Source organism: Aptenodytes patagonicus, chromosome 19 (genome assembly GCF_965638725.1).
Source record: "Aptenodytes patagonicus chromosome 19, bAptPat1.pri.cur, whole genome shotgun sequence".
Taxonomy (NCBI): Eukaryota; Metazoa; Chordata; class Aves; order Sphenisciformes; family Spheniscidae; genus Aptenodytes; species Aptenodytes patagonicus.
In genome coordinates, this window is record NC_134967.1 from 4,491,330 (window position 1) to 4,505,171 (window position 13,842).

At 40.6% G+C, this 13,842-nt stretch overlaps 1 protein-coding gene across 1 annotated transcript in view; it reads right to left on the reverse strand.

The window, feature by feature from the left end:
- PEX14 (peroxisomal biogenesis factor 14) overlaps positions 1–13,842 on the reverse strand; it is an 81,349-nt gene that overhangs the window by 63,924 nt on the left and 3,583 nt on the right. Inside the window, exon 2 of the mRNA XM_076356105.1 lies at positions 9,882–9,929. Coding sequence (XP_076212220.1) covers positions 9,882–9,929 — 48 coding nt within the window. The remainder of the gene's footprint in view (positions 1–9,881; positions 9,930–13,842) is intronic.

A 13,842-nucleotide genomic window follows, 5' to 3' on the forward strand; every position in this document is an offset into this window, starting at 1 on the left:
GAATGGCATTTATTCTTTAAAACTCCACAAATGAAAAACATCTGCCTGCTTTCTTTTTAAGAAACCTGTCCCTTTGGGTATATATTAAAAAACATAAACATAAACTAGGGGCCTGCAATCCCACCAGATGTTTGGCACCTGGAACCTTTTCAAGTAATTGATCAAGAAAATAAATATTTTTTCAGGTAACAGGAAAAAATTATCTCGAATCTTTCACATTGTCAATGCTTTAATTTATTGTATCTCAGATTTTAAGGGAAGACTGCAGCTACAAACACATTCCAGCTTATAGCCTCCCAAATTAAAAATAAATACATGCCACCCCTACTCCAGAAGTCATGGTTTGAAGCTTTGACCATATTTTGCAAAATGACAGTTATTAAAAACAACAAACATGCATCACAGTGAGTCATCTGGTTTCCAACTTCTGAGTCAAAAGGAGCTGATTCCACACAAACTGAAACCTGGCTCTCTGACTACTTGCATGTTTAACGATTTGTATCTCTGCACCACAGCTTCAGAACAGGATGTGGAAGAAAAGAATGAAAAGGAGATGGGAGAAAGGGGAGGGGAGGGAAAGAGAAAAAACACTTCTTTACTGGTCCCAGTGTCATTGCAAATAAAGACCATGTCAAGATTTAAACCATAATAATGGAAAGGCTATAAAGGTCCCTGCTATAATGTTTCCTCTGATATTCCCTTTCATAAATGCTCTCTTTATGTTGCATGCTTTGCAATAATACATGTAATGTTTGTGAACTAGACCCGCTGGGGAAGCTGTATCATGTGAAGCTTCACAGAATACAACATTAGAAGCTAGACAATTCATTTACCAGTTCCTCAACTTTTGTATGCTGCACCTATCTTCTTCAAGAGAATGCAACAAACATGAGGAGACAAGTAATCTAAAGCAACTTCCAAGTATGTTTAGCTGGAAACAGATCTGTATGTACCAACACACGGACATGCAGTACGGAGTTACCTCTTCCTCCAATGCCTTTCTGGGTAAGACTAAAAGCCTCTTCCCAGACCCTACATGTATAAGCAAGAACCCCGAACTTGTTCACAGCTATGCCAATCGGATCAATAGCATCCTGAGCTTCCTCTTGGCAGAGACAGTGAAGAACGTCAGTGCCAAGAGTATCTGCACAACAGATTCCTGCCAGCACCAGGCTGGGAGCCTCCTGATGGCAGCGCATAAACACATGCGCATGGGGTACTGGTTGCAACACCTCTTTGAATTTGCATGTACATAGGAAGACCCGTTCACTTCAGGTAACACACCTGCATGGAGCTCAGCTCTGCCTTCCCAGAAGGAATGACCATCAGCAGCCTGAGGCACCTGCATGCCTGGCAAGAGAAGTATAGAGAAGAACACCACCTCTGTAAGAACTTAGGGTCAGACTGGAATCCCATGGGGCTTTAGCACTGAATTTCCCGAGTGACCTGATACCACTACTTTGAAGCATACTGGGTGCTTGGTACCTGACCATTAGTGAGAACTAAGTCCATCTTTATGGGATTGTGGCAACCTGATGTTGAGAAAGGGGTTGTCAAAAATATGGGGGGGGGGGGGGGGGGGGGGGCGGGCTCGTCTCAGTCTTGACTGTAATTCTCAATCACTGCACAGAAAGTATTTATATCCTGTTGGCAGCATGTGTAACCAATGCGACTCTTCGTGTCAGAGCTGTCAATTACGGGCTTGACTTATGAGGAAAGATTAAATGAGCTAAATATGTAGAGCTTGGCTAAGAGACTAGGATGGGGGTGGGGGAAAGGAGGAATGATGTGATAACTGTCTGCAAACATCTGAAGGGTGCAGATGCTTAAGGAGGAAAGGAATCACTTAGGGTGGCACACAAAACAAACAGGAGAAGCAAGCTGGAAGGAAGACACAGGAAATTCTCACTGTATAGCAGGGAAACTCCATTCCAGCAAGATGTACTCTGCTGTGGAATTGCATCCCGAGGAATACCATCATTCAGGCCATTCAGATGCTTGACAAAACACTAGGAAGTTGACAGCAGAGGGAAATCCTGCTCTGACCAAAAGATAAAACAGGTAACAAAAAAGTGGGGCATATTGTGAATGCAGCTGATGATATGAAGCTCTCTCTCTTGCTTCTCTCCAGCTGTACAGTCCTTCTACTAAAAAGCTATGCATATTTTCATTGTTACTTTTCCAGAAAGGCAATTGTCAAGTAGCAGTGGCGTGTTATGGGATCACAACTGGGAAGAGGACATGGTCTGTACAATTACAACAAGGAGAAGAGCTATGTAAACATGCATACAAAAACAAAAAAAACCCCAACCTATTAAGATGTTTGGAAGGATTTGCAATGTAAGTGACATACAGAGAAATACAAGAAACATGAAAAGCAGGGAAAATCTCTTCTCCAGTAAGTTGTTTAGGAACTCCAAATCTAAGAATTATACCTCAACTTCCTAGTTTGGCAAGTCTTGGTTCTGAAGGTGCTGGCATCAGAAGTATCTGAAGGATGTATTCCTGTACATCAATGTTGGGGAAAGTTCTTTCAAGTTCTTAAATAAGCCATTCTGCCTTTTGTGCCCCAGCTACCTTACTTTTTAACGTGATGAAGATGCAACATATCTTTTGCTCTGAGGCATAACAAAGATGCCACAGACATTGCAAATTTCTTCTTATGGCATGATCTCCCAGGTAAAAGTAGGAAGAAGCCAAGAAGTGAAGGAAGTTATCACATGTAGGCAGTTAGAATCTTGTAAGAATCACTAGCTGTCACTAGACTCTTTGATTGCAGTAACAATGACACAGGCAGCATCTGGATACAGGCAAAAGGAGTCCAACTGCTCAGTGGTATTAGAGGTAGGAGAGGAATTAAGAATCTCTAGCAACACTTTCCAGGTTAGGAATTTAATAATGTGGAGTCAAGAGGCACTCCAAAGAATAAGTCTCGGGCACAAAGTTATTTCAAGAAGCTAAAAAGGCAGACACTCCTGTGAAGTTCTTAAGCTGGTCCCTCCTCTCCGTAAGCAGAAAGAACTGTGGGCAATTGCTGCCCTCTACAAGTTGTTCTGCACATAGCGTATTTTCCACACACATGTAGCTGAAATGATACTATTATCTCACCTTGATCCCATAACCCATCGTTACCAAAGTGCACACTGTGCAGGCACCTCTTTGCTGTGTGCCGTCACCTGTTTGAAATTAATAAGTACCCTTTCCAACAGCTGGGATGCACACAGCAAAGTGCTCCCAATCTTTCTGAGCAGGCAAAGAGCTGGGCTGCCAACTGATACAGAACAGCCAGCTGATAGCAAAGCAGGCCATGATCTGTAAAAAAATTGTTTGGGGGTGTAGCATGTTTAGACCACCAAAACATCGCATGAGCATAAACAAAAAAATTAAATTCATTTTTCTCAAGGGGAAAATATCAAGTAATGTTAAGTATTTCCTAACTGTGTGCCAGTGTTTCTTTCCAATGTCACAAAGCACTGTAGCTTCCATTTTACCTTCAGTGAGAGATCTGGGATCTCTGGAAGTCAAATCATACCTAACGTTAAAAAAGATTCTAACCTAACTCCTAGTACTTTAATTTCCTCGCATGTTTTGTAAAGAACAACTTAGAGTACTACAACTATTTTAAAACCATCTTAAAAGTCTTCTGACCAGTAATGTTGGTTTGTCTGAAAAGCAAGTAGGAATTGCTTTCAGAGCTCTCTTCTGCACAAATGTCCAGAAAAGATAAGCTGCTAACTCACCACACTGTTAGTAATAGAAAATGACTGTACCTATCCTAGTTCTTATGCTGCCTCACCCACCGGCTCTAAAGGGTCACTTAACCTGTAAGCTTCTAGGGACAGGCAAAGCCATTATTACATTTTGTACCATCTGCTAGGGTCTTAACCTGCTTTGGCCTGTAACTACTGCAAGTTTCTAGCTTTCATACATTAACATATAATGCTACAACAGAAGTTCTATCCCAAACTATTATAGTCCACCCTCTTTTATAATTGGGATTTAAAGGAATTCCAGGAAAACTTTCCCATTGACCTCAGATGGGCAATTTAACTTGACGTGAGACAGTGTTCCTTTTACTATGTTCAGTAAGTAAATTTGCATCTGTGTGCTTTGCGCATATTAATATATTTGTCTGTATCAACAGAGTAAAAGGAATTGACAGATTAAGCGAGTACATTTTGCATGAACAACAAAAGAAGTCAATGAACACGCAGAAGTAAGAGGCAAAAACAGGCAAAAACCCAATAATCTCCAACTTATCAGAAGGTCAAACACAAGACAGGTCTGCTTAGTAAATCATAGAATTCTCTCTGCAGCAAACCAAAGAATATTGTGTAAGGCAGTCACACACCTCTGGCTCCCTGTTCCAGGCCCAATAAAACTGAAATCTGCACAGCAATTGCCCTCCACAGCCTGATGGAATTATTGTCCAGCACTGGGAATCCACAGCAACACATTCAGGACTTCTCCAAACAAACTGAAGCATTATCACACCACTAGGGTTACTGCCTGGACGGGAGGTCACAAAGCTGATAGTCTCTCTCTCTCTCCTGCTGACGGTGGTAAATTATCCTGACTAATGTTTCGCTGGGGGCTATAAGTTAGTTGCCTACTGACTCTGGCTGTCTGGAAATCCCCTCTGGATAGATTTACTTTTAGAGAATCATTCAGTGTAGGCCACCACTCCGAACAAACCCATTGTGGCAGATAGAAAATTTGTACAGTAAACAGGTATAAATCTTGTCTTAAACAATAAAGGGTGGGAAAATGGGAAGCAAAAGTGTGATGGGGAGTGTCCCTCCAGTACAGTCCAGTCCCTCACATCATTTCTGGAAACAAAAGTCCTTCTGAAAAAAAATCACATTTTATATAAATCTAGACTAGATCTTTGAACTTCTGAACTAAAAGAAAGGATAAGGATACTACATGGTATCCCTTGCGTAAGAATGTGTTCTAGAAAACAAAGTATGAGGTTTTCAGTGAAAATATCTTTCTTGTCTTCATTTCAAACAATTTCAGTCAAAGGAGAATCTTCAAAAAATTCCCCTGTATCTCATTTTCTGTAGGGTTTGATAGGGCGGAAAGAGCATCTACTACTTCGTAAGAAGACGACGGCCATGGATTCTCAATGTGCCCAAAGATTTGTTCATAAGAAGTAGATTCTGAGTACTCTTAACTAACATTAGCCCCAACAAGCTCTCTCAAATCTTATGACACAGTTCTGTAACCTTTCCTCATTCCCACTCATTGGTTTGTTCACATGGTTAAAGACAACGGTATTGTTAGTGTCAGGCTCCATCAACTTCTAATTACACCAGTTAGACCTAAAAGTAGTCAAACTTAAAATCTCGATTGCAAAGCTCCTTCCTAGGAAAACCTAAATGAAATTCTCTTTAACCACAGTCTACTTACGAGGAAGCTTAACAGAACACATAAGGTTTAAAAGGAGGCAACGAAACAGAGAGGACCTAATAATTCTATTGTCTGTCACTGAATGCTAAGCACCCAAATCCAGGCAGCTGAGAAAAGGGGTAAGGAACTATCCAGTTTCAGTTTCAAAAGTGTTATCCATTATAAACACATATCACAAATTTTACTGGTTTACTTCCAAGGAAACCTAGCAACTGAACACAAAAAACATAGAGGAACTAAATACACCCATAACAAAGCCCCAACATCATGGCTTCAATCTGAGATCTCAACTGATGGCTCAGGAAAGCATAAATACAAACACTGAATGTGTTCAGCATGGACATACTGACCAAAGTGACTTTGTGCCTGTGGATACACGATGGATATAGAAAAGTCAAGTCTCTTTTCTGCTCTCCATTTTTTTCATTATTCCTCAATCACCGGAAAAGTAGTCAAAACCAGAAAAAGGATGAACTAAGGAAGTAGCAGTGTACCACAATCACTTTTAAAAAATGTATTACACATGCAAGGCTAGAGGCTTTTCCAAAGACATAAAAGGAGCAGAATGAAGCCCCTGAAATGGAAATTGCCTCCTTTACCAGGCCAACAGACTAGGTCTCACATCTATGCCACCAACTTGCTGGATGAACCTGGCTAAACAGGTAACCTGTATATCTCAATTAGCTTTTCTAGAAAATGGAGATAACACACACGTTTTCCCTAAACATGATAATTAATGTCTGCAGTGTACCCTATGACGTTTGCACAAAAAGGGGTGTTAAAAGTATTCTGGCCATTATCATGACCCTTAAAAATTTAAAAATTAGTTTAACAAAGGGTGGGGAAAAGCCACAAGGGCTCCAGCACATATCAACAAACTCTACACTAATTGCTATAGAGGCAGCAGTAATTCTTGTTACCTTGTACCTTTCGACAGCCTGTAAAAAAGGGAATACAATGTCCATATTTCAGTGCTAACTGCTATCATCTGCAGCAAGAAACAGAAAGAAACAGCACATGCTAAAAATAAAAGAAGAAAAGTTAAATAATCCTGCAAAAGAAAATACCCTGCTCCTCATACCATGATCCAGGGATCTTGTAACTTAGTGAGAAACCAAGAGAGTGTTTTACATTTACAACCAGTACTTTTATATTTACAACTAGTCCTTCTTCCAGATACCAAGCACCAGCAAGGGAATGAGTATGTTTTGTGGCAGGAAAAAAAAACCAAAACAACAAACAAGCAGCACGTGGAAAGGCCTCGCTTATAAGCTCTGCTTCCTTAGCTTATTCCTACAACCCAGGCTCATGTTAGGGGCAATCATATGTATAACCTTCATAGCTGTAATTTAGACTGCACCAGATTCGGCAGAAAGCAAAGGCCAACAACAAATATATTCAAGCTCTTGAAAACATCTCAAAAGCAGGACAGTATGGTTAAAAAGCTACAAGATGCTGCTAGGGAGAGACAAAACAGGCTAAAAAGAGAAGCAGAAAAGACAACATTATTCCACTAAAGAGAGAAATTAGACCAAAGAAACAAAGAATCGAGAAGAAAAGGGGATTTTCTAACGCTGTAACCTCACAGAAAAGGGTTTTGTCCTATGTGGTTACATCTTTTGCACATCCCAGGACTTTGAGTGGTTGCAAAAAGACAAACCTATTCCAATTCCACAAGTGTTCAGAGGATTATCAGGGGTGGCTTCACATACAAGCAGAAAGGGATGCAGCAGTGTTCGCTGATAAGCTGGACTCAAGGAGAAGCTGATCCTGCACTGACGATGACAAACGTGGCTGTAAACAGCAGCAGAGCGAGATGCTGACACTCTGCTAACACAAGGTTACAGTTCCCACTATGGAGCTACACGGCAAATTTTAATGGGCCAAGACCGACAGCTAGGGAAATGAGTGTCCGCTCTCTGCTGCAAAAATTATAGCTTTTCCCATCCCCCTCCAACTCATTCTCCACTGTCAGTACTATAAAACAATGACCTCTTATTAGGAAGTATTTTTCAGTTGGGACAGTTTATTGTAAGGACACTGGATAACTCAAGGGATTAATGGCATGGACGTGGAGTCCCTTATCTCCAGTTTGGTAGTTCAAAACATCAGAAGTGGGTTGAAGAAAGAGCAATTAGGAGTGTGACATGAGTTTGTAGGGCTCCATTCTGAAGGCCTTAGTAAGGCCATAAACCTTAGCAAGGTATGCTCTGAAGACCCAAAATGCAGGACACAATATGATGTGTCAGACTGCATCTGCTACATGATCTTGCAGAACGCTGAAGTCCTCTTGCAAACAACTAGAAATCATGGCTTCTCCTGGATTCCTGTTGAAAGCAGCAGACTGCGGGGGTACAGAGTACACAGAAGACAGTGCCACTGAGCACAGAGCAGAAGGTATTTAGCACCTTGCAGGATACACTGCCCATTAGAATCACAAATACAATACAAAAACAGCTTGAGCCTATAATGACATCTGCTGATACAATGCAAGATGTTTTAATTCTATTGCTTTCTCACACTTGTGCATAACACCACTGATATGTTCCAAACAGGTCTCAGTCCTATGAAGCACTGTCATCAATTAAGTCAAAAAAGGTGAGGGGGTACAGAGCAGAATTTGGTCATGAGACTCTTGTCTCCCTCCTCTGGATTCTGTAATTCTTCTTCAACTGCTTAACACCAGACTTGAAGTCAGCACTGATAGGCCTGAGCACATGGCTTTCCCATACAGAGCCATTTGTTGGATTCATGCCATAGTTTGTTCTGGTGTTTCCGTAAACATTTTTATGACATGGCGCCATGTGCCTACAAGTCTGCTTTATGGACCGAGATCTACTGCATGCATTAGAAAGCAGCACGCATGATCCTGGCTACAGAGAAGCCACAGTAGTGTGGTGGAAGTTAGGTCATCTGGCTCACAGAACTGAACTGCTCATTTAATAAGGCTTCTACAGATACTCAGCTGGAAGCAATAATGACTCCTAAGCAAACGTGACAGAGACTGTGAGAGTTTAACATAAAAAAAACAATTAATGAAAAAACAAGGAGAAAACCTCCACCTTTCAGAGGGCTCTAATTAGCTCACATGCAAGACTCTCCATTGTGAGAGTGAAGTTTATGTTGGAGTTCTTAAATTTATAAATATTTTTATATGGTAGGAATATACACCTATACAGAAAGATACACAACTGCTACATGCTTCCTCTGAGCAATTCTTCAGTTGCATACACAGTGAGAAATTAATCATATCAAAGATAATGTTAGAATCTGCCTTGAGAAAGAGAACGAACTGTCGACCAGCACAGGCTGTGATGATCTGCTGCCTGCTATGACCTTCCTAAGGAGTGGGGTGGGGAACCAACCCCAAAAACCAAACCACCAAATCCATCACAAAGCACATGGTGTCAATAACAACGTCAGGTAATCTCACGTACAGATGTCTATGCAATTAAGGGATGGCACAGTGTTACTAGGCTAGAGAGATTTTCACTGCAGAGCTTAACAGAATTCATGAATAGCCCTTTCACTAGATGCACTTTACTGACCCTTCCCAATTCACAGTCTTTACTCACATCTCCCTCCTTTAAAAATCATCTCCTGGGTTCTCCAGATAAGAGTTACAAGGTAAAAAGACTTCGATGTAGCCAGTGCCACATCATTATGGAAAGTACTTGAGTCTTCTCACTGCAAACAGCTTGTATTCACTATGATCACCAAATGAAAGCTGGAGAAGGAACTCTATTAGAGATTTGTATGTTTAGGACAATAACATGGGCTAAGAATTTTGGCAAGGTTTTGACTGAGTTATAGATGGCTGAAGAGGACAGAAAAAAAGAAAAAGGAGGTTGTAAAAAAAAAAATATATATACTGCAGCTCCAGAGAATGGTGGCTCACTTCCCACTCTGCATCACCGTAAAAATGAAAACAAAGCAGGGTTCTCTTCGTTATCCTCATACACAAAAAACCCCAAGCTCTTTCCAAAACGGTTCTAGAGTAAAAACATTGGATCACATGCACTGCCAGCTGCCAGACACTTCTAAGCTCACTCGGAAAATAAAGACAGCTTGAATGAGGTCTCTGAGCAGCAGAGATTTTTTTTATTAGACAACAGCACTAAGAATCTCAGTTCAAATTATGCTGCACAGGTCTTTCTTCAGACTCTTTACTAAATAAGCACTGATCAAGAGCATACATTGCACACACTTAGGACAGGCAGTCCGTGCTCAAGGACAACTCAGTGGCCTAGGTGACCCATGTCTAACCCCAGAAAGACAGAAGGTTACGGTTACAGGTCAGAATTCAGAGGTCAACAGCAGGGCAACATAAGGCAGTTTACACCTTTTTCACAAAGCACCAGCTCCTTTGAAAAGCAAAACAATGGATGCAGAATGATGCAGCAAAGAGAACAACTCATGTATATTATATGATCAGCAAGAAATTATATGCTGCTTCTTGATGAACTTACCAGTGGCTCCCGAGATGCTGCATTTTCAGTCGCAGGGCAGGAGCCAGCCTGTAAAGCAAAAAGAAGAGTGAGGTTACATTGCCACCTGATGGACACAATTAGAAATACTTGTCTGTTAAGAGCACTCTTCCTATGAGCAGGATTTAGGCAGACACATTTGTTTCTGCTATCAGTAGCAGTTCTGTGATGGACTGAAGACAAAAAGGTCAGAATCACACAAAAAAATTAGTTCCGGCACTCCCCATTTAAAACAACAGAATTCACAGAATCTGCAGAACTTGCTTTAGGGATCCAGCAGTGAAGAGCCAGAGAGACTACTGAGAGATGTCGTGAAAGAAATGTTCACCCTAACTCAAATTCTGAAATACATGGTGCAGTGAACAAACACAGCATGAAACTGGGATTCCCTCTGCTAAATCTTGATGGCAACACTTGTCACATTGCATGGTATAAGACAGGACATTTTCATCATATAGGAAATGAGGATAATAACTTGCCCGTCTCAAAGGGACCTGATGAGTACTTGACATCCGCAAAGAATTTTGCAATACTAAAGGGAAGAAATGCTGCAGAAGCCCAAAGTACTGCTCTTGAAGTGGATGCAAAGGTACCTCACTCTGATTCCATGATTCACCGTCTCCTCTCTAGAAGGACTAAACTTAATTTGACACCGAGCTTCTCCCATTTCCATGACCCAGTAATGCACCCTTTGTTTTCCACACTATTCTTCTAAAGATTTCAGAACAACTATGATTTAACTAAACCTCACGATATGTCAGCAATACCAGTAACCATCCTTGTTTCCCACTCATAATTAAGAGATGTAGCTTTAGGGCAGATGCTGAACACCTTACCTTGCACACTAGGAAAGGGTAGTACACAGGAGGAAAGTGAAACTATGTGATTAAAGCAGGACAGCAAGCCAAAGACTGGACTAGACTTAACATTCAGGAGCTTCCACCCTCCAGGCTCACCTGCAGTTTTGCTCATATTCACTCGCTCATCAAGAACAGGCATAACATTTTAGCATAGTCCCATGTTTTACAGAATTACTCTCTGGGTTTTTCTTCACTGCCAAAAAAAAGCAGTTTGATCTCTGTGTAACTAGCATATATCAGCTCTCCCAAGGTAGAGACACCTAAGTTTTACCATAAAATAGACTTATCTTGGTCAACCATCTACTTTCAAATGGGATTCACATGATGTTAAGATGGTCTAAACCATATTGCCTTCACTGTGGGTTTTTTATCTTAGGAGAGGTGACACATACCGGTTACCTCAATGGTAAAAAAATGCAGTTTTATTAGTAATGAAGACAAGTTTTGAGGCTCAGTTAGAGAAAAGGGATCCTATTCATTGAGTATAGGGAAAGAGAAAACTTTCAAGTGATAGCATAAAGGTCCTTAAGTGACTTTTTGTCCTCCAGTTGTATTCATCACTTTTATGCAATATACCACACCTTCAAAAATACCTCAAGATTTTTTCTTCCCATCTACAAAATATGCAAAAAATATAGATAAAAATAATTACCACAAGAGGGTGCCAGAAACTCAAATATACTGCAACTTAGCTGCTTCCAGACTTAAGCATCATCACCAGGGCCCAGCCAGATCTCACAGTTAGGCAGCGATTCTCTAGAGAGGCCCTGAGTCTCTTCATGTGCAGTCACCATCATTTTTGTTACTCCACTACATATCCGCAAAAATTTCAGCCACTAAGAATTCACTTGACATAACCACTGCAAATATCAGCTTCAACACCATACTGGGAGTCACACTGCCTGGTCTGTCTGTAGTGGAGACAATGCTATGTGATACCAAGAAAAGGGCTCTTCTCTCTTCAACCTTGTCACTGACCTCCCGTTTTTATACGCATAGTATATCTGCTTTCCAATCTTTTACAGCTGGATGAAAAAAAAATAATGAACAGTCTCAAGATCCACCCACCTCCAAAAATACGGAAAACATATGAGAATCAACACAAGAATATGGCTTGCATCATTTATTAATAAGTTAACTGAACCTGTTTAGGCTGTGGATAAACTTATTTGGTGCATATGCTCTATTTTATTTCTTCAGTCAAATCCCAGAACTAACACAGATATCTTACTATGGCTAGTACTCTAAAATATTGGGGCCTGATTCATAGCACACTGAAGTCAAAGAAAAGATTCTCACCAAATTCAGTTAGCACAGGGTCAGAACTGCTTAGAAGAGGCAGATGAAGAGCAGCACAGATGAAATTCCTGTGGAATACTTCAAAAAAGCACCTATAGCTGTTAACTACTATTTCCATGGAATTGTTCCATCAAGCCACTTGTGTTAAGTGTTCAGCTTTCTAAGAATGTACATATTTTGCTCTTCTGTAGCATGTTTCAAGGAAAATTCAAAGCATTTTAACTACTTAAGCTGACTTTGCAAAGAGAAAAACTACAGATGTGTGGTGCAAACAGTAAAGTCACAAAGGCACAAAGAAAGAAACCACCAGAGAATTCCTATCTTCAGAAAATTCCCACAGCATCCTAAGTACTAGAGCTTGTATGTTCTGCCCTAAGGAGCTGCACTAGTATTTGTGGACTGTCACTCCACAAAAAATTTGGCCAATCTGGGAAACTGCCCGAAGGAGGATTTGAAATGAAGCCTAGGTTACTGTGAGAAAACATGCATCATATTGACAGGAAAGAGTCTTGATCCTGAAGACAAATAACCAAAAATTCTGACGTGTGCTTGTACGTAACCTGATGACATATATATGATTAGTTGGATAATTTATGGTACTTTGACTGCATTGTCCAAAGCTACCAACATTTTAAATGAGATCTGCATTTTCCTTCCAGCAAGACTTCCAAGTACAAGGCGTAGTGTAACAGCAAAGGAACTAGTCTTAATAAGGTAGGGGACAGTAACCCTTAAGAACATGTTAGCTCCGAGACAAGTCAAGGAAGATTCCATCCTCTCCACGTGATGGCTGTTCAATAGCCTGTATTTCATGAAAACAATGGACATCATGGTCCAGAGACCACTTATCTTCACCATAAACCATCTTTTAAGGCAGAGAATCCAGAGGCTTAATAGTCAAGAGCTACAGGCAAGTGGGGAGGAAAATTTATGTATATATTGACTAACAGTGCAGCTAGGGAATTAAGTCTCTGGAGCAACAAATCAGGTATCTTTCAACCTCTGAAATTTGCTTTAACTGCCTCCTTAGAAGGTAGTTAAAAAGAAGAAAAAATGCACCTAGATGCTGTAGACTCAATCCAAAGTGGGTATAATGAAGCTTTCGAAAGAAAACAACTAAGTTTTGGGCCTTTGTACTCTGCTTGCTTCCCCACTAAACCACATGTAAGAACATCACCAAGTATAAAAGATGTTGGAACACCAATGCATTCTTTTCACCTTATCAGCTCTCCTTTCTCAGTCTCTTACATTAAATTTACATGTAGTCTGTTTTTAGCATAGTGAGCCTTCCAGTGTTACGCAACAAACAAAAGAATCCCACGTACAGAATCCACTCTGCCTGTCCTACCTCAATGGCTGCACCACCATTTTGGTACCAAGTCAAATTCAGCCATTGACTTTAACAATTTCAAGCCTTTTATGACTCACACAGACCAGCTACATACTGACTTCCAGGCTACAGGATTCTCGGCTTCTGCACATAATTGTACAGATAATTAGGCATCATTTTGTGTCCCACACTAAGCAGCTTGGAAAAATTTAGACATACTTATCTAAACCAACAACACTACTGCCAATCAATGTTAAAGAATTTCAATTTTTCTCACACTATGGGGATTTACGGTTAAATGGAATACCAGAGGACTGGGTTGCTGGCTGGCTGAGCCAAGAAGACTCGCCAAATATACTGCCAAAGTATTCAGCATCAAAGAAATACTGATAGCCAAGAAAAATCAGAAATCGGTTATTCTTTTCACAGGCTATACCATCATCTTGCTCTTTCC